The 22,548-nt window shown below is 36.9% G+C and overlaps 1 protein-coding gene across 1 annotated transcript in view; it reads right to left on the bottom strand.

Annotated features, from left to right (window-relative positions):
• Positions 1-22,548, bottom strand: part of DNTT (DNA nucleotidylexotransferase) — an 86,562-nt gene that overhangs the window by 7,389 nt on the left and 56,625 nt on the right. Inside the window, exons 9-10 of the mRNA XM_068399705.1 lie at positions 17,982-18,245; positions 17,359-17,442 (exon numbers count right to left, since the gene is read on the bottom strand). Coding sequence (XP_068255806.1) covers positions 17,359-17,442; positions 17,982-18,245 — 348 coding nt within the window. The remainder of the gene's footprint in view (positions 1-17,358; positions 17,443-17,981; positions 18,246-22,548) is intronic.

Here is a 22,548-nt window from a genome sequence, read left to right as displayed (position 1 = left end):
ACGACATTTGAAAGCTTGAACTAGTCATATTTTCATTTATTGTATGATCAGAATTGCAAAGAAAAGAGTTTTGGGGTTTGCACTAAAAAATTCTTTAAAAACAGCAATGAGATCTGCCTGAAAGGTATGAAAAAAAGAATGAAGAGGCCAGAAAGCAAACAACATGTTGTTATCTTAGCTGTTAAAATTTTGCAAAACAATTATTACATTAGAAAAACATGCATCTTTCTACCTCAATTTTGTATGAAGAAGTTCATATGATTCAATAATTGAATTCTGCTGCATGGATTTTGTCAACTGGAAGTTAAAATTTCTTAGGCACACACCTAATGATTTATATGAATATAATTCCAGTTCATTCCTATTTTCGAGAGTCAAATGTTCCTGTGACTGACAGTACACAAATTCAGTAAGAGAAGAAAAGTTCTCAGTGCAAAAATAAAGACAGTCCAATGTTACAGGCTTTTTCATTTGACTGCAGTGAGCTGCACGGATTTCTGGTGAACCTTAGCAAACAAGCCTTATGAAATCATGCAAGCTCACTGCTGCTTTTCACCTGAGAAGGCTGCTCTGCCTCACTAGCCTGAATATCTCCATTAGCTCACAACCAAAAGAAAACCTGAAAACACTGGGATCACTGAAAAGTCAACCTTTGGCAAGGGAAGTGTATTTTTGAAACAAAAAGTCGATTTCCAAGGCCAGCTACTGAATGTGCTGAATACAGATGCCTAGGAATTCTTGGATGTGACAAGTACAAGGACCACTGTCAAATAAACTGAGTCAGAAATGCCCAAGAGAAGACAAGACAGATGTAAGAAGCTACACACTTACATCTTCTCTCAGAAAGGTCACTCGGAAGAGAGGCAATCATATTATATAGACTGATTGATGAAAAATTATCCAAACTCACTCCATGGCACAACTAGTTGGACATTTTACTTATTGACAATTAACTTATTGCAAGTCCCAAAATAAGCACTTTGAGTTGATTATATTCTTGATCTCCATCAACTTTAATTAGGTATATCCTGGAATCATAAGTATGGAGAAGCTAGTAACATTTCCTAAAAAGAAGTAAAAAATAAAAGAGGAGAGAAGGACAAAAGGGAGGATGTCAGTAACAGACTAGCAAAAGACAAAAAAAAACAGAATGGAGGAGAGTGTTACTGAATGATTGACTTGACATGACCTCCTAATGGTGCCTTATGTGCTAACACTTCTTACAATACTGAACATGCTGATGAGCCTCTGCAGTTCGGCACTTTCATAAGGAGAGTGTGTGCAACACATGTAACAAGTCAGGGAGGTAAAACTAAGAAAATAGTGAAAGAAATTTTCAGTGGAATTTTAGTTCTGACATTTCTGAATTGTTTTTGCAGGTAGATGTTAACTCAGACTAAAATCTCTAATAAATGACTCAGAACATTTTACTCCAGAACTTCCATATTTACAGAACACCAGAATAAATTTACTTCAACCACCAGCCAGCCAAAAAGCAAGAACAAGCGGACACCTAGAATAGAAAGTAATGGAAAGAGAAGGTGGGGGAAAGGCAATAGTCTAGATGAACTTCTTAGGGTCTTAATAAAGCCCTGCAGCAGATTGAATAAAAAACTGTTAGCTTGTTTTTGGTTTACCTTAATGGATTTCTGAGAGGAAGGTGCATGTAGCACCTGCAAAGTTACTCAGCAAAAATAGCAGCTGCAAGGGAGGGTGAGGAAGGATGTTGCAAACTTTAAGTGTTTCAAGCACTTCCTGTTCAAAACTTGTTTACTCACAAAAAGATATTCCCACCTTCTCCATTATCAAAAGCAATCACCTTCTGGAGTGATTTCTTGCAGACAGAGCTTGCACACTAACTGGGCCAGCTAACAGGTCTGAAAGGTATAAGCCACAAGGTTTGAAGAAACCTATGAGAAAATGGATGAATACCCTATAGCAGCAGAAAGGAGCAGATTTCAAGTAAAAGAAGCCTTTTGCTGAGGTTATTACCATGTGCTTGTGTCTATATTCGAATTTACTAACCTAAAGACAAGCAACAGTACTTGATTAGTATGATTTATAATAATACAAGAGGTGTGAGCAAAAGCTAGCCTCTCTCAAGCGTATTTCTTTAAAATCTTCCCTGAATGTCTAGCTCCACACTATTTTCTACCCTTACCATGTAGAATTTGAATCATTGAGCATCACCCTAACCAAGACAGTGGGCTATGATTTTATTTTATATGCTATATAACAAAAAGGAATACACTTGGTAGTATATAGAGATTTTTACTAAAATAACTAACAGGAGCCCAGTGCTGCCATCAACACTTAAAAATTATTGACTTCACTAGCAGAATGTAGCGATACCAATGTTTACCCACACGTACTATGATTCTATTTTCTTTCAACAGCTGGATGTGCGCCTCCTCAATCCATGTATTTATGGCCATTGATAAATAGGTGCAGCCCCTGCACCAGGATTTCCATCTGTCATTCAGGTCTGTCATGTTCTGCTATGCAGCCCACCTTCAGCACTGCAACCAGCTCCACTCCCTTTATTGATTGTAATGACCAAGCTGAAAGCATACTTTGCAAACACTGATCAGGAAGCCAACTATTTTCTCTTCCTTCTCTATGCTACTGTTAACTTTACAAGAATGTTGTACATCCTTGGTGGAAAACATAAATCTGCTCAGAGCTTCAGTGTAGCAAATAGCTTTGCAATTTTACACCAGTTATAGACCCAGAATTGTGTAAGGCAAGTGTAGAGAAAGTCTTACAGAAGATCTATAAATTCCTGCAGTACACTGAGTGATACGAGGTTGAATGCCTTCAGTCTACAATGAAAGTATGGGAATACAATGTAACATCAATCCATAAAATAGTGGCTACTTCTCTGAAATCATTAGCTAACTCATTAGGGTAGACAAAGTGCTAAAAAGAATCACTGTAATCAGTAACTTTCACAGCAAGCTAAATGATTTTATGGAGAGGGAAAAGAAGAAGAAAAAAGCAATTCAAGCAATTTCCAGATGAAAATGCATACAATACTGTCATTATATAAGAGGTTTCAAATAATTGTATTCAATTATTATCTTTTGTACTACGAATGCTGTCAGAAAGTAATACAGAAAAAGGAAACTTCTCCATGGTCCTGATATTCATACTGCTAGCCAGCCTCAGACGGACAGCATCTTATTCCGTAACTAGTCACTGAGACAACATTCTCAGAATAAGACACTGCTTGATGAAAAAACATGACAGAATCAAGCCCTAAGGAACTGTGTAGTAACTACCCATTAGCATATCTCATTCTAAGTAGTATTTATCTTCACTTTTTACATTTTGTGGATTGCTATAATATCTGAGCATCTATCTTCTAGTACTTTCTTAAACAATATGACTAACAACTTTCAGGTATTCTTCCTTCCTTGGTTTTCCCCAGTCTTTTCTTGTTCGTCTTTTTTGGAGACTTTTTGTTTTAGGACAGGGTGTTGGTGATTTTTGCTTTGCTTGTAGTTCGACATTTTGCTAAATATTTATGCTATATGTTTATGAATGAAACTATCAACAGTACAAACAATTTCATTATAATTCTAGAACATAAATGAAGTACTAATTGTCCTAGAAATGTGAAATATTTCATCAAGTTCAATAAAAATACTCCACAGCACTGTGTAGACACTGTGCATTTTCCCTTTGATGGTATCATAACGTTTTTCAGTAGGAAACAACCTGAAGTGCCTCTGACATTATATTATCTCCAAATGTAATTTTCATGTTTAGTTGGTATTTTCTGTAGTAATATTCACATCACCCTGCCTGCTTTAAAATAAAAACTAATCTGCTCCTAATCCAGCTACAAATAAGATGATAAATAAATCAGAGAGAAAAAAATGACTCTCTGAAATGACATTATAACAAACCATGATTGAAAAAGCATTACTACAAGCATGACCCATTGACTCAATACCCTCAGGCAAAATCATGTGTAATGGTACTGATGCAAAAACGTGAAGTGGAATTTATTCTAATAATTCTGGGCATTAATAATTTTTGAAGGTAATAGAAGCTGGAATCATAAATTCTCATTTCATTTTACAACTGGACATGTCCTGTGCTTTTAATTGGAAATACCACACTTGAATGTTTCTCTTACAACTATTCTCTAATTCTAATTATAGGTTTATTCGTATTAAACTTCTGAAAAATAAAAAGTAAATTCACTGAGTAAAATAGAACAATCAGGCAGTTAGTATACTAATAATAGGATTATTAACGGTTTCATAACATGGAGTAACAAAATATCTCAGGCTTTCTACATGCAACATACTTAATCCAAGTAGCTTCGATAAAGGAGAAAGAAAAAGACCAGTGCTGAAGAGCTGACACTTTGAAAAATAAAATATAATAATATTATCTGTTGACTTAACTGAACAAGCATTTTTTTATTTGCTAAAACATAGTTTGTAAACAAGACCATGCTGTGCATGAAATGGAATTATTCTTTGTTTAAAATGACAGATGTGTGGTTACTTTCTGGCAAAACACTACATAGTTATGCATCCAATCTTCCATTACAATTTTAATAATTAAAAACATTCCACAATAAATAACAAGTATAATACATTACCATCCAGACTACAAGAATATGTTTTCAGTTTTGGGCACACAAAGTGAAGAGAAACTTGGAACTTCCAATCTGACAACCCAGGCAAAAATTTTAACATGTTAAATAGCACATTGTTTTAAACAGAAAGAGAACAAAAACTGAATGCCCCCTGTAGTTCTCTGACAATCTGTGTCCTATCACAAAGTCCTTAAAAATATTAACAGGGATTACTTCCTTTTCCACTTTAGCTACACTTCTGTTTTGCTTTAAGTCTATGTTATTTACAGCAGCTTTAGCTTCTCAAATACTGTTAAGTTGGCTTATTGTATTTTTCTTTATAAAGCTTCGTAGCAATGAATGAAACAAGAAAAATGTAGAATCCTGGATTTCATGCAACACAGTTGAGTGTAATTCATATGAGATTATTATAAACAAATCACTTCAAAAGAACATTATTGAGATTGCAAAATCGAAGACCTGCAATTTAAGAAATCCCAGACTGTGGTTGATTGTATTTTAACTTTAATTCAGTTTTCCTATGTATATGCATAGAGACATCAGTTTCTTCAAAGAAATACTGCTTCCTTCAATTCCTATAACATACTTAGGCTTCTTTCACTAGGTGGGAAATATACTGTGCCACAGGGCTAACAAATATTTGCTGACAGCACTGACTATAGGGTTGCAGGCCAACGTGGGATAAACCAGTCTTAGCAAGTTGAGCTTTTATAATCTGTTCTAGCTCCCTCTCTTCCCTGCTTCCCCTATATTAAGTTGTAGCCTTGATCTCTCCCCTCAGATTTCTAATGTAACTTCAGGCTCCACTCATGCCATATCCAGAGTAAAATGAGATAAATACAGTTTACTCAGCTATTGGGGGCAATTGAAAGTTTACCCATTTTTTGTTGCCAGCTTAGAGCATTAGCCCGATTAATTTAATTTATTTTTAGTCCATCAAACTTCCACTCATATCTCTCCCCAGTCATTCTCTTTCATGCCCCTTTTCAGCTCAGTCTCTTCAACAAACCCAGACTCTTTTTCCACAATGCAGCTGCTACACTAATACACCCTTTCCATTCCCCATCGCTTTGTCCAGCCACTCTGCACTTCCTTATCAAATCTGTACATCCACCACAGACTTCCCATTCTCACTTCCACTCCATACCCCATTTTCCTCTCTGGCCCTTGGCTCTTTCCTTTCCCAGCTTTCTCTCTACCTAGCTTCTTCTCAATCAATTTCTTTTTTTCTTTTAACAGAAAATCTGAGACTATGTTACCTGTCCCACATGCAATAACTCACCCAAGCATATTGATTGAATAATTGAATTAAAACACTTGAAAATAGTTGGCTCTGTACTGTCCTAGAAATTAAAATGAATAAAAAAGTATAGTCAAAATATTCTGGATCTGCATCCACTTATGCATTTTGAGAGTTCTCTCTTTTCATTAGCAACACAGGTTTCACTGAACTGTTCAGAAAACACACTGAGTAAAGGAAACAACAATTAGGTATATTCATCTTTGTATTCAATGTACAGCTTGCTCTTACAAAGGGACTAAATTTGGCTAAATATATACATGAATTACATGCAGAATTTGTAAAAATGAGCAATCATATGCTATATGTGAAACACTTAAACTGCTAAGAGAACACTGGGGAGAAGCACACTTTGGAACAAAATGTATAATCATTGTTTAATTTACCAAGAGGTAAGAAAAGTAGATTATTTTAATTCTTAATTTTAAAAAATAGACCAGGTGCAAAAAGAACAAATCCCCCAAAACACATATGTAATTTTCACTTTCCTGAGAGAGACTGAGAAGAATTGGAACATAAATGAAAGTAGGTGCATCTGTTTACAATGACTCAGTGTTCAATTGTAGTAATGATTGTGTGAACAACTGATCACATTGGAAATCAATATCATAAACTTTGGATCTTTATGTTTACTTTAGCTTTAATCCAGTCATTATTGTAGACATCTAAAGCCAACTCTGCAGCTGCAGCATCTTTAATTCATCAAGACATTCTCAAGGCTGACTGTCTCGCTGTTATAATTTGATAAGTTCAAAGCAACATCTGCCAAAATAAGGCTATAACATCCAGTTTTTAAAGAATCATTAAAACTATCTCTTTGTGAAAGTCATCTTCTGCAGGCATCTTTTTTCAGTGAAGGGTACTGTGGAGTAAATGTTCTCAGATGACACAAGAAAACTGATTTTGCGACTATAACTATTGAATACACAGTTAACACGTGAATATTACACATCTTTATGTAATAAAATGAGGGTATAGAATCATAGCCAGCTCTTCTTCCCAGTGATACATGTTTTTGAGAAATAACATATTGGGTAGAGACAGAAAAGAATCAATGCTTGGAAAATAAAGCTGGCTTTTTATTAGGAGACTTGTTTACAAAGTTCTGGGAAGTGCAGGTAACAACCCAGCCATTTGCAATCAGTCTGGCTTCCTCCATGCTGTTTCCATCCTCTAAGCCAAGCCACCACATGAATATAACTTTTCCCACCATCGTGGTCAGTTAGGTAAGACTTATTTCAAAATAAAAGTTACTGGCTAAATGGCATGCCAGCAACGTAGGCTTAGACTCAGACAGAGAAAAATTTGAATGTCATGGGGCAGGCTAGAAGTTCAGGTATGTTGCCAGGCATGACTGGATGCTTCAAACGCTGTAGTTGTCTGTGAAGCAACTACTGGAGCAAAAGATGGGCAGTAGCAGAACTCAGCAAAGTTACAGACATACTCGAGGCATCTCATTAGAGCACTATAGTCATATAATAGTCATTTACCTGGGCTGCAATTACAGCTTCATTTGGCTTTACAGATATACACAAACAGGGCAAGCCCTGCCTGAAGAGTCAGTTAAGGTTTTTCCTAAATAAGAATGCATTCTGCAGGCAAGTGATTAAAGACTGTACAATACTGATGATGACTGCTGCATGCATGTGATCTTCATAGTGTGGAAGAAATCCCAGGATAAATTTCCCCTTTCATGCTTTTACTGGTTTCCCAAGGAAGACTAAATATTCTCTTAAAAAAAAGTTGTGAGCATAGGGTTTTCACTATTTTCATTGTAACTGTACAGCACTTAATGTTTTGCAAAGCCTGAATCCATTATGAAGTTTTCAGAGCATCTTGTGAGTTTACTATTCAGAGCAGTTATATAAACCGCCTCTGTTGCTATTCAACAACTAAATAACATTCAATGCCATTCAAATTCACACAATGGTTTTTAAATACAAAATTGCCATCAATCATATGCAGTCTTCTGCATAAAGTGTCATATTTTTTTCCAATATTTCTTTAACAATAGAAAACATTAAGGCAGCTATTTCCCGTCTTAAATTTTCATAGGACATGAAACTAATAACTGCTTTCTGCTCCAATGACTCTTCAAAATAACATTGAGCTTCTGACCCTCCTCTTACAAAACCCCAACAACTTACAACGCTAGTGCAAGAACATTCATATGCTAATAATTTAATCCTAGGAACCTCAGATACTTTTTACAAAAAAAGCAATCCTAATTATTTACATCACTTCATTTTGCTGCCACAAACTGCATATAGTAATAATTGGACTTAAAAGAGATTTTCTGAATATTACTGTGAAAACATATGGGTTTACAGAAGATAAAAATCTAAATCTGCAAGACAAACCCAACCCTTGGATCCCACAACTAGCTTGAGGATCTTCGCTGGGTAGTGGTGTGATAAAGGTGCAGGAAAGAGACACTTTCTACATGGCCATGATCCGGCCATGATCCAGCCATGAAGCTGTTCCACATGCCATCCCTAGAAATCTCCTGCCATGAAAACAGGAATAGAGAAAAGTACCTGCAGCAGCTTAATGCATCTAGCCCATCCCACCTCTCATTCAGCCTAAATCCCACACGCTTGCTTATGTACTCAAAAGACAACAACTTGAGTTGTTGTCTCATTCAGAACTTCTGGCATGGAGCAGCTGAAACTAGTTCCTGTTTTATTCAGAGTCTTCTTCTATGAAATGGGAAATGGTTACAGCTCAGACGCTGAATACAGCAGACTTCTGCCAGGCTTTCTGGCTCTGAATAGCTGCTGAACGGGAAACGGCATCGAGAACAGTGAATATACCTTGAATGAAAGGAAAGAGCAATAGGGAATCCCACCACAGCTGAAACTGTGTGAAGTACAGTGGGGGAGTTTTAAACATCCTTCTTTACTGCAGCTACAAGGATTAGTTTCCAAATAGTTACCAAAATGTAAAAACAACAAAGTAGCAGTTTATTTTCTGACAATATGGGTTCTGAAGTATTTGGTAATGGTACTAGTTTTCAATTAATTCAGATAAAGGAGTTTAGTTAGGAAGTCATAGTAGAAAAGGTTGATAAATCCTGCATTTTAAAAACTCAGTTTTATCCATGGTATAAGTGGTAGGGCTGGGCTTTGCATAGCACAGTAGATCTTTTAGAAGCCTCTTAAATTTGGGGCATCCTCACAGCAAGCTCTACAGAGAAACACAATATATGGATGCTGCTGGCTGAGAATTCAACTTCCTAGGATTCCCAGAGAAAAGAAAGTTCTAGGGAGCAATATTTCTACTTAACACATGTATAGTCACACAAACATAATATCCCACTGCCTTGTGAACAGATCTCTTCAGCAAAACACTAATGAATTTTGTTTTGTTGGAATTTTCCTACTCACTTAAACCTGTGTGTTCCATAAAAATGACATAATTATCAAAATATTGCTCAGAAAAAAAAAATAATCCAGTAGAATCTAGTTTACCAGGCACTTTTAAAAATCTAAGCCTATTTGAGCTCCTGCCAGCTTGCCCATCTTCTCAACAACTTGCTTGACAGGCTACCGGGAGCCTGAGTTCGAATAAGTCATTTTAATTACATCAGAGCCCGGGTCCCCAGAGCTTATTGGTTCCACAAGCCTGAAGCAGCCACCCAAGCCAAGTGCCTCAGAGCTTGCAGCCCCAAGAGCTTTCGAGGTTTGGAACAGTCTGATCTGTGGATTGTTTCCAAAGCTGAGATTCAAAAAGCATTTCCCTTTGCAGAAAGTGTCAACATTTTGACTTTCCCTTTGATTAAGAGAAAGAGCAAATTTTGAATGATCAAAATTCTTCATTAAACATTTGTTCTTTCTCTCAGTTACAGGGAAAGGCAAAACGCTGAGTGATCAAAATCCTTCATTAAACTGAACTAGTTTTTGCCACAGTGGCTAACTACTTATCCTTACTGTACGTTTGCATTGCAGGAATTAGGTTTTACTGTTGGGAAGTGAGATCAAGGAAGGTTAAACGACTTGCTTAAAACTACAGAGGAAATTTGGCTACAGTGGGACCCAAGTTGCAAGCTAATAGTCAAACCACTGGACCATTCTCCTTCCTCAGGCCATATTACAACAATGTATGTGATCTCTTCAGCTCACACAGTCATCACTTCATTCCAAATGTCGAAATGCTTTCTTCCTTCTCATCATGTTGCCTTTTCACAAGCCAAATCAAGATTAAAAGAGGGATGAGAAAACATTCAGAGAACTTAAAAATCTAAAAGTTGTTTGAATATGCCCTCCGATGTCACATGTCTGAATAGGTACATTACTTTGGCTGACTGTAATCACATCAGTCTACCAGCCTGACATGATGCCCTGTTATAAAGTGATACAAGAAAATACATATGTACTAGGCAAGAACGGATCTACTGCAGAGTAAGAAAAGGCACAAATAGAGTAGGTCATCTCCAGACATTATTTCCAGTCTGCATATGAATGCCTTCCACACATGTTAGCAGCTGTTCTTGTTTTCTCTTGAGCCAGAATACCAGAATTATGTGCAAAATTTCACACATAAATTTCAAAGTGATTTGACTGCACACTTAAGATGTTTCCAAGTTCAGAGCTAGGACAGTGCACAACCCTGAAAAGTCAAACTGATAAAACATCAGATTATTTTCAGCCTGCTCATTCAACGTTTCCTTTAAACGCTAATGGTTATCTAGGCTGTATTTCCTTAAAGGGAATGGAAATTTCTGGGACAGCTCTCTTCACAATCATCAATGTAAACACTTCAGATACCAGTGACAGGCATAGTGTCTTAACAACCATGTATGTCAGGTTTTTTGGAAGCTGAAGAAGGACCTTCTATATGCAGTGACTATACACAGAGAACCAGAGAGAGCAGAGAGAACTTCAACCAGCCAGACTGCAGCAAATCTACAGCTGTTTATAACAAAGATTGTATATCTGAACTGGATCTTCAAATGGATGAGCCATGAGGAAGAACAGGATCACAACAGCCTGGTATTTAAGAACTGCAAGCTGCAACCTCAGATAACATCCAGAGTCAGGAAAAACAAAAGGAATCCAACATATTTATGTTCCTGTGGAATTTTAAGAGTAACAAGCAACAAAAAGGTTTTGCAGCAATGCCAAAGAGCAGCTAACAGCAAATGTCAGAATAACAGAAGCTCAAACAAAATCAGCTAAAATTAAAACCACAGCTTTTCTTGATGATGAAATTTTTGGAACTTGAATTTCATTTTACTGCTTACAGTCTGGAATCTAAGCTATATTTAAAATTGGTTAATTTTAATTTCAGCAGAAAGACATAGCTTATGTCTTCCAGAGCTACAGCAGCTCTCCTAGGTAACTCACAAGGGCTTATGGGATCCTTTTGATACTGGGGTAAGGAAAGTAATTTCTCAAACTGACATTTTACACCACTAAGTTGTAGCCACCCTTTTTATAGTCATTCCCTGGATTTTGAAGTGGTATTAATAGTACCCAAGAGAAAGTAGGCATCAACACTGGAGTCTACAGAACTATTGGAGTCTACAACACTGAATGAAAGTATGTCTAATTAAGAAGAAATGGAGACTGGTATGAGATCAATCATGGAGACAAAGGCATGAAGAGTACAGACATAATAAGACATTATATTTATGGTGGAGCAAACTTCAAAGTTAAGGATGATGCTGAGTTTATAAGCTGACTGGACCATAGCATTTCATATTGTGGAGAACAAGGAAGTTTTTCCTTAAATAATATCTTACTGAAGAAAAGCACATGCTTAAGTCTGAAAGCCATTTCATGGGAAAGCAGTCATTCCACATTAAGTCTTACCCACCCTCCTGGTGAAGAGTGCAAAAATCCAGTATCATAGAGTCCAGCTTCAGACACTCTCTGCAGTGCCCTTCCGCATGGCAAGGATACTCTACTCTACCTAACAGCACCAGAGTTTGGTGAAGAAGCAACCAACAACCTTTGTGATTCCTGAATCTTATTCCAGGTTGCTGACACTGTAAAAGGGGAGAAGAACTCATACTTCAAGCACAGCTACTCCTTTAAGAATAGAAAGCCTGTGGTTTGCCAGCCACTTTAAAAAAAACTTTAAAAATAATAAAACATTAAAGTGAAAGTAAATCACACATTTATTGCATTCTCATGCAAGCAGATGGTAGTTATTCAGTTTAAAGACAGATGTTTAAAAATAAAACAGGTTTTAGAGCTGTATCTTCTTTAGTTAGATCCACTAGATCTCTTTCTGTTTCACCCAGTTAAAAAGCTGCCATGATGTTGTCAAAACTTGCTAATGACTGCCCTAGTACATCAAAAACTTTAAATCATTGCAAAGAAAGTGCCCTTCAAATCTCACTATGTGGCCAACTGTATACATAGATGCAGACTAAAAACTGCAGTTCAGACAGTGAACTGATGACCACGTTATACAAACACATAGCAGAGGCCAGTGCTTAGACTCTTATTAGCTCCTGATTAAGTCTAGACACAATGCATGTTGCAACCAAAAATTCTTCATATTGGGTTAAGGGATAAATGACTCCCAATCCAACTTGGAGAGGTATAAAAACAACCAGGGATGCCACAGTTTCCAGCTTAAAGACCTTAATTTTTCTGAGGAACAGACTCTTGTTCAGCTGACCTGACTTATGGTTCACACAGAAAAATGATATTCTTTTTTTGCAAAAGCACTTCTACTTAGAGAGCATATTATTCGTTCATGAATCAGTAAAGTTTCACAGTGAGAATTTTATTGGCCTGGTTCATAAATGTACTGTGCCACGTGTAATCAGTGCAACAAGCAATAATAATATTATAAGACACGGGGAATATATAATTTCTCTTTCTTCCTGATGGCTGATCAACGAACTCCTTCATTCATAAGTGTGGGAATCATTGTAAGGTTTGATATCTAGCTAATGTAAATCACAGAAACTTCATACTTCAAGTTGGTGTAAACAAGTGCTGATTTCCATAGCTTTAGGACAGTTCTAATTAGGCACAGATTTGGACATCCACTCACCTTTTTATGAAAAACCGTCTAACAGATAATTGGTAGTAAATTTTCAATTTTTTTTGTCACAATTTTCCTACCAAAGGAAGATCTACAAAATGGCCTTTTTATTGCAGAACTGAAAAAATCATTAGTTTGATAGTTGCACACTGTCTTCCAAAACCTACAAATATACGAAAAAGATTCACACTAGGTAAAAAAAAATCAAGGCTGAGGAATAATTTCACAGTGTGATTGTGTAACGAGTCCCTGGAGGAAATATTTGTTCCTTTTGTTCTCCTCTGCAAAGCTATGTAATTGATTCCTAACTACGCTGTTAATGCTCCCTATTCCTGTTAGAATCCCTTTGGAAATACGTTAAAGTAATCAGGACTCTCTCCTGATGCAAGCCCTTGAATGCTGGAATCTGGGATTCTCTGACACACATCACATTTCAGGCAGTGGGCCACAGTGGAAGCTTCAGTGCCAAAGGGCTGATAAATATTATTATAGAAGAATAAAGCATACCAAATTATATATTGCAATGTAGAGCAAACCAGGAAACTGTTGTCTTTTATAATGAAAGACACTCTTACAGACACTGTTACGTTCCATCAAAAAAAAAAAGTATATTTGCTATAGCATGGCTTATTAACTTCTTATACCAGCTTGCAAAATTTTAAATGATGACAGAAAAGTGTTTTCAAAGAAAGGATTTGGTCTTCATCAAGATAGAGAATTAGTTTGACTATCCCTGACCTTTCTATCCCTTTTGCTGTACACACAGAGTAATAAAAGAAGAAGAATAAAGCAGAAAAGATTTGTCCCGGCTCCTGAATTATACCCCAGTGACTGTTAGAGAGTTATGTATGAAAGTTTGTCTGCCTGGACAGAGCCAGTGATGTCAGGTAACCTCTCTTCAGCAAACAAGGAGAGAAATATGGAAAAGATATGATTCAGTTTTTACCTATAGTGCCTAATTAACCTTAATTAAGGTTGTGTTGAGGGCAGAGGAGGGCCACGAAGAATATCAGAGGGCTGGAGCACCTCTCCTATGAAGACAGGCTGAGAGAGTTGGGGCTCTTCAGCCTGGAAAAGAGAAGGCTCCAGGAAGACCTCATAGCAGCCTTCCAGTATCTGAAGGGGGCCTACAGGAAAGCGGGAGAGGGGCTTTTTACAAGGGCAAGTAGTGACAGGACAAAGGGGAATGGTTTTAAACTGAAAGAGGGTAGATTTAGATTAGATATTAGGAAGAAATTCTTTACTGTGAGGGTGGTGAGACACTGGAACAGGTTGCCCAGAGAAGTTGTGGCTGCCCCCTCCCTGGCAGTGTTTATGGCCAGGTTGGATGAGGCTTTGAGCAACCTGGTCTAGAGGAAAGGTGTCCCTGCCTGTGGCAGGGGGGTTGGAACTAGATGATCTTTAAGGTCCCTTCCAACCCAAACTATTCTATGATTCTATCTTGAGCAGCTTCCACCAGGATAACTGCTTCCTGATTGTTTTTAGCTTTGAGAAAGCTTTCCTTTGAGAAAGGAAGAGTTCCAACCACAAAGAAAAATGTCCTTATGAAATAGATGTTCATGTTCCAATCTAAATTTAAGAAACGGTACAGATAAAACATCCATGTTTTCAGTGTTCCTCCCTAGTCAAATGTTTTTTAAATAAAAGCACTAGAATTACAGTAAAGAAGATTCTCTAGTCTTCATAATTAAATTAAGAAGAAAAAACCTAAACATTTCACAATTTGAGTACATGTTCCCCAAAACAGCATAAAGCTACTAATTATTTTCATTACCAATTTTAAACTTACTAACCTGATGACCCTAAAAATTAATCAACCTTGGCAGCCACACAACTTACTGTAAACTTCTTCTCTTCCACTATTGGTCATCATCTCAAGTTTCAGTTATAGACACCATTGCTGTATTATGCACATTCTTGACTTTATTACACAATGGGTGGCAGTGTGGAAAGCTTTTTGTTCAAAATATCCTTTATGGGAATAACTTAATACAAAATTGCAAACTTAAAAATAAGAAAAAATTATTTTAATTTAACACATTAGATTATAAATAGTAGAATACTTAGAAGTGAGTGTGGGGTGGGGGTGTCTCCCTGCTTCTTCTTAGAAGGGCACTACTTGATAAAAGACCCTGTTTTAAGTAGATTATAACTTCAGTGCTGCCTGGGCTGAAATCTTTCATATTGCATATCTGCCTTAGAATTTTCTTTCTTTGTGGAAAATTTCAGCTAATGTAATTTAGCTATTTCTGAGAATGCAGCAGAGACAAGAGCAGTATTCTGTTGTGCCAACAGACTGTCATGACTTCTTGTTTTGAAATCTGTAGTATGTCTGTGTTTTGCAGCAGAAAATAAAATCTGGAAGTAAACTGGCTGTGTCTGGAATTAAATGCAGGGGGGACATTTGAAAGCAAACAGAGCCCCCAGAGGAAAGGGACATTTGATCCATTCATGTCATTCATTTGATATATGGAAGTCCTAGATTAAGGACTTCATGGTCAAGACAGTTGAAATTTGCCCTGAAGGCTTGGATTTTTTTTTCCTTGCCTTTGTCATAAAACTCCTGCATCATAATAAGTAATAAGGAAAAAATTTTAAATCTTGCTTCCTCAGTCCTCCCACTAATTCTTTTGCTTTATTATTGGGCAGTGCAGTCACAAAACGTAAGTTGACATGTAGAAGAACTGGAAATGCAGTTACAGCTGATGACTTTAGGAAACATGTCATGGATATACACAATTCTATGTATTTTTCGAAGTCCTGAGGCAGATACTCAACAGGAAAAAATTCAGTCCAAACTGTAACGGATTTTTAGGGTCTTAAATCTTGCTCTGCCTCAGTTCTTTACTCGAAAATTTGGGAAGACAAGAGCATTCTTCTTCCCAGAGGACACTGTGAAGATAAACTCATCATTTATCTGTGAAACATCCTGGCTAGTCCAGTGAAATGGATTCACACGGAAACTCACATTTTCTTTCCCAGACGTAATTGAATAGTACTTCAGATATAAAGCCTAAACACAATAAAGAAAAAATAATACTGATTGATGCTGTTCATGAATGAACAGTGTCCATTTTGCATCACGGAATGCATCAGCGTTCTGGGTAAAAGAATCAGATTTAATGATATATACTGGTACACCAGGCAGGCAAATTTTGCTGCACACAAAAAATAACACTGGCATTTCTTAAATTCTTTTTATTTCCCTAGTGCAGTTACCTCTTACACCCAAAAAGCTATTTAACAGAGCACATATTAACTTGCAGATAATAACATTTGCTATCTTATATTGAGGCAAAGAGTTTATATTTTGAATGCTTTCAAAATATAAAAGACAGCCAGAAAGACACTGACATCATCCCTGAGTTTGTGAAGAAACATCCCTCCCTTAGACATTTGATAACATATTTGTCTACTATCTGATTTTATATTTTCTTCCGAAGCATCTAGTATTGACAATTGTTGGAGACAGAATATTTGACTAAATGGATCATTAGTCTGATCATTTTCCCAGGTTTCTATGTGAACTGAGGATGCTATAGCATCTGAGCCTAACAAGCACGTATGGAGACAGCTGAAATGGAGTGAGGGCTTAGATCACTGCTGCGTCTCACAAACAATGAGACAATGCTGCATGTAAGCAGAGACGCTAAAAGCAGTCTCCATTCTATGAGGATAAATAGGAAAGATTAATGTAAAATCTTGACATGGTACTTTTGCCTTCCCCTATAATGACATCAATAAACATCTTCAATATTGATTTTTGCTTATTATTAAAATGGCCTAATACAAATACAGACATTAAGCCAGATAAATGCAGAGATCAGTATAACTGCAGCCAAGAGCATTTAGACCAGAAATACTACCAGTTACTACAAAGACTAGCAAGCCTGACTAAACAGAATGCCATATCGACTTCGGAATGCAGGTCTTTAAGAGTAGGATGATCCCTGATCTCCACTTGGTATCACACCCTGCAAAAACTTCCTCAGGCCTTCTAGTTGAGCCTGTACCACTCAATATCCCTTCTTCCTTTGAAATGTCAGCACAATCCCTGTTGAAATTGTGCCTGTGACACAGAAATGACCTTTCATTCTGAAATAGGACAGTAAAATATTTTTTTCAAATACTTACAGATGAGTTATTCTCAGTTTTGTGAAGGCTGCACAATTCCTTCCAAACACCATTGTCTAACGTATGTTTCTTGTTAAATTTCAGAAATTACCTCAGCAATGACAAAAAAGATTTCTGGATTTAGTTGTTCAGATTTAATCAGGCTCTGTCAGTGAAACTAAATCTTGTGAAGGTGGGTATTATTTTACCACATAATAGATAGAGAATCAAGCTAAAATATTCTATATACTTGAATATAAAAAATAAACTGAAAAGGCATATTCAGAAATAAAAACACAATAGTTTCATTTCTAAGAATAAACAGTACCTTTCTCCTGTCATATAAGGCATGGTTATCCAACATCATCTTCCTTTCATGAGTAGCATACCTCCGCAAATCACGTCCAAATTGCTGTAAAGGGGATAGTAAATATGAGCAATTCTGACAAATTAAAATTGTTATCATTTGTGTAAGAGCTCCAACACCAAACCAAATAATAAATGAACATGTAAAAATTGCATCTATTAAAAGACAATAGGCTGAAAGAACTGTTCATCTGAAAGGACAATGTTTCGATAGGCAATAGTCCATCATTTCAAGTTGGTTAGTCTGAGAGTAGTTGGGTACTGCACAAGAAAGCAAGCATATGTACAGCCTATGATGGGCTCCCACAGTCTGTAGGTGAATCATCTCAACAGGGAGTAGAAGCTGAGTGAGGCAGAGAAAGACGGACTCATTGCCTACTCAACCAAAGGGCCTCACAAAGTGCATTTTTAGTGTAGACACCCACCTACAGAGTTAAGAAAAGGGCTTTTAAGTAGCCAAACACATAAAATGTGATGTGTGGAGAGAAGGAACATTTTTTAAAAGTCCATGAACTCTGAATGGTCCTGCAACAGTGAAAATAGGTTAGCAATGCTAAGAAAACATAGACTGTTGTGGTTACTTACCCTGGAGCCTGTCCAGCCCAAGAGAGCGTATGCATATTGTTCAAAGGGGGTTATGACCAAATCTACACGGATTGCCTTCCAGTCTTTGACTTCTGCCATATCTAAGTTTTTTGATGCGTTGTAACTGCTGTTGTCTACTCTTGGCTGATATAATTTTAAAATTGCAAAACACTTCTGAAAATTATCCATGGCATCAACTTTTCTGCTTGGTAGCTGCTCTTTTACAAATGTTGATTCAATGATATCACAATATAGGAGTAAGCCCTAAAGAGAAGACATTGCTCACATTAAATTGCTGGACTGGTTTTACTGCAATTCCAGAGTTTCTAGACAGTTATTTTAAGAAATTCATGTAAAATGCAGTTTCAGTAAACACAGAACTGTGCAGGGCCAGATCTGGGCTAAGCAGAGAGAAGAAACAGCTGCAACTTTTCAAAAAATATTAGCAGATCCTTTGAGGGAAATCTTCAGTGGTACTCATCTAATAGTGACGATGTCCTGCCCTGTACTGAGACAATATTTGCAATTCTTCTCCACCCTTTCCTCCTAAGCCTTTTATAGTCGATGTCAACAGAAATTTCTGAGTGGGGGTTGATGCTTTCCCACGTGGAAGACATCTAGAAAAACAGAGTAGTTCGGAGCTGACAGATTCCAAGCAGAGCATTTGGACTGTGTCTGTTGTATGAGATTTCTTTGTGACAAGGTCTGGAGTCTCCAGGGATGTGGAACAGCCCTGCCAATGCTTTTTGTTTGAAGGGAGTGCACCAAAAAACTATTGATCCTCAAGAGCCAGATTTTATTAAAGCATAAACAAGATTTTCTTTTTATAATAAAGAACATTCAGAGTGAGAAAAATGGAAGTAATAGAGTGTTGTAAATTAATTCCTTCTAATCCAGCACTGTAGGAAGGGCTGGGTGGAAAGAGGTAGTGCTTTCTTCCAGCTTTGCTCTGTAGCCAGCAACCTTTCAATGGCTCCTGGGATTGCAGTAAACTCTGCACTATCCCCTCTAGGTCCTTAAGAAAAGCATCTTTCTGTCATTGCTCAGGCTTGTCTTTGTGCGTGTTCTTTGTATTTCTAGGCAGCTTCCAAGGCTACTGATTTTCTGGACATCTCTGGCTTACCCTGCACTCCCAAAGCTTCTTAGAGCTCTGCATTTTCAGCTGCCTTCAGGTAAAGTGCAATCTCCCCTCACTAGCCAGAAAACCTCTCGTCACCCAAAGCACAGGACCTGGGACAAGACAAGGAGCACCATCCCTCTCTGCTGCCCAGCACATCCTTTTTAAAGAATACATAATGTCAAATACACAGTAACAAAGAAATAAAGCCGATACGGTCCATCACACCACTTCCTTCAGTCATCCTTGAGTCGACAGAATAGAAATGGAGGTTGATACATAATAATATAACAATGCTCAGTGTCACTGAAGCCGTCTCTAGTAAGAGGGCTCAAGTAGCAAAAAGATTCTGCTTTCTGAGAGTGGTTCCACATGATGAAAACACTTATATGTGTGCCTAAGTCCTGGTACACTCACCCTTAATTTAGGTTTTATAGATTCATAAAATACAGGAGACCACTATGACTGACTCCTCTGAGCTCCTGATTTCACAGAAAGTGGAGACTTCTGAGATTTGCCTTTGCAAAAGAAATCTAACTTGGTTATAAAAGTTAGCAACAATAGTGCATAAACTGCTTTCTTCATAGTCTATCAGGTGTTTAATTGTTATTACTAGAAGGAAAACTACTAAGCTGGACTTCCTAACTTCAGATTCTGACTAGATAAGGTCATTAGTTTTCGTCTTCAAGATCAACAAGACTACAACTGTCACATGTTTTTCATATCTCCTATTACATTTCTTTAAACCTATATATTGATTAAACCCACCTCTCAGATTTCTCACTGATGAGATGAATAGACTCTTAAAATTTCCATCATCAGGATTTCTTAAGGTCCTTGGATCAATTTTTTGTTTCTCCTTTGAAGTTCCTCAAATGTTTACACATTCTCCTTCCTCTGGACTAGGAATTCTTATACTAGTCTCACCATAAAAAAGCATGGTCAGGAATGCCTCCTGACTTTTAATTAACATATGCCTTAATATATGGTAAAGAATCATATTACTTTTGTGTTGGTGTTTTTTTTAAATTGCAATATTGAACTGAGAGTGTATAGAAGTGGTTTTATTTGATGGCTGTCAATGGTTAACTACAATGGTCTTCAGGTCAGACCTCTTATGAACACAGGTAATAATTACTGATTTTTGGAAGAATATCTCCATATTAAACACCAGGTTTTGATTATTTCTTTTATATAGTGCAAGTGTGGTAACTTTACATGATAATATGTTAAATGCCTCAGAGAATACTTTACAGCAATAAAATTACTTTTATCACTCAGAGTTTCGATTCTGACAAAAAAGGCATAACAAAGATATTATTTCCATGAAGAGACACTGATAGGTATTATTATATTTTCATCCTCCAGGTTTTTGTTGATGATAGTTTCAAATTAACGATCTCATTTTTTACCGGGAATCAGTCACAGGCTGTTTTATGGGTCACTGGGCCAACCTTTTCAATGGTAACTATTTGACTTGCATTGACATTCTTTCACTATTTTGGAATTTTTCCTGATTTTGAAGATTTATTACAAACTAATATGAGAAAACTCCTTATGTAGCTCATTCTCTTGGATTACTATTTGCCAAGTCCGCTGATTTGAAAATGCTTAATTTTAGAAGGTGCTCTCTCACATCCATCTTTAAAACAGATAGTAATTTTTTCTTAACTTTACCCCAACATCACAAGGCACTGATGCTTGCTATTTCCAAATATAGTGTCAAAACAGCTGTTGAATGTTAATGCATAACTGCTTATTATCTCACTCTTCTTGATGAAACTATGCCGTCAAGTTAATTTTGTTGTTTTTAATGCTAAAAAATGCTTTTAATCTCATCAATCATTGACCATTAATTGATGACTTCAAGCCTTTATTAAGCACTGACATTCTTCCCATTCTCTATAAAAATCTTCTAGCTACTACTTCAGTGTTTTCTCATCTTTTGCTTCATTTTCCTTTTTGCTTTTTGAGATTTGGGGCATTAAATAGCATATCACAGAAGGAATCTAAATTATTTTCCTAGGCACAATCCTAACTAGATTAAGTTTTGGTAAAGTCTTATTTTATAGTTCCAAATACCTACATTTCCATTACCACTGTTTGTAGACAGTGTGCTCAGGTCACCAGTTTTGCACATTTGCCACAGTCTATTATCAGTCTTTGTGTCCTTTTTGTTCAAATGAAGTTGAAATCTCCCCAGTTTTAGTGCAAAAAATTAGGAATTAAAGCCCATCTTTAGATGGATAACAAAAGGAATGGAATTCCTACTGTAGGTGGGAAGTATTAGTAGGATTTTTGTTTCTGACTGCTTGAGAAATACAGCAAGATATCACAGCCTGCAGTGGTTTCTCTCTTCATGGGCAAGCAGATGAGCACCTAGCGAACGTTTTGTCTCAGTGAAATCTGGGGACAGCCACACATGGCCACCAGTATCCCATACTTGGATTTTTAGCCTGTAAGCTCTTGAGGAGATATGATTATGTATTATCTGTGTGTCTGTAATAGATAAAATGGCCTTGACATAAAATGCTCAGGCCTTTTAGGCCATTCATTTTAAACTTTTATTCATACACTGTATCCTCTGCTTCATCAATATTTTCATTCTAACACTGAGCTGTGTTATCATCTTATAAATGATCTGCATCAGCTTTGCTTAGTTTTCAGAGTAATTTTTTTCAGCTTGCTACTCATTTCCAGCTTGCTATTCATTTCATAGGTGCAAATGAAAACATGGTAAACTTGACAGGTCAGTCTTTGCTGTGTTTCCCACACTGAAAATAAAGAAATTCCCTTTACCTAAAGTCATCCTGGATACCTACTAAAGGTCCTCCCTTCGAGATCTCTCAGCTGCTTGAAGAGTACAAATTCTGCCTGTTAAACCACAGTGTTTAAAGATGGGTCTCTTCTCTCTTTTTTTTTTTTTTCCCTCTTTCTATTTTCATATTTAGGAACTTCAAGGGAACACTCCCTGGGGTCCCTGAGATGTAACATCAAGCAATCATGAAGTTACAACAAATTATAATTGGAGCCTTCCTACTGCTGTTTTCCCTTGCTGACTAGTCCGTGTCTTCTACTTGAATACACTTTAAGTATTGAAGTTGCTCATGGTTAGCAAGTGTGACTAGAGAGATATTTTAGGACTACCTCTCTCTGGGTCATTCTGCAGTGTTTTTTCATAGTTTGTTGGCTGGGCAATTTCTAAAGCTAATAGGAAGAGCCTGAGATGATGTAGACCACTGTAAATATCTACTTCCCTTAAAAAAAAAATGCAATTAGGCAACAATTACACAAGTGCTGAGTTCAACAAGCAGGTGAAACCTGATTCAAAGCCAGGATATCACCTTTAAATAGGAGCCAAAGCCTAGGTCATATCCATTGGGATAATGTTTCTAATTAACCTAATCTGAGTAGGCACTGGACATCACCATCACCCCATAAAGCAAAGCT

The sequence above is a fragment of the Nyctibius grandis genome, chromosome 4 (assembly GCF_013368605.1).
Source record: "Nyctibius grandis isolate bNycGra1 chromosome 4, bNycGra1.pri, whole genome shotgun sequence".
Classification (NCBI taxonomy): domain Eukaryota; kingdom Metazoa; phylum Chordata; class Aves; order Nyctibiiformes; family Nyctibiidae; genus Nyctibius; species Nyctibius grandis.
Note: the sequence above shows the minus strand (reverse complement) of the source record. Positions and strands in the feature narration are given on the sequence as shown.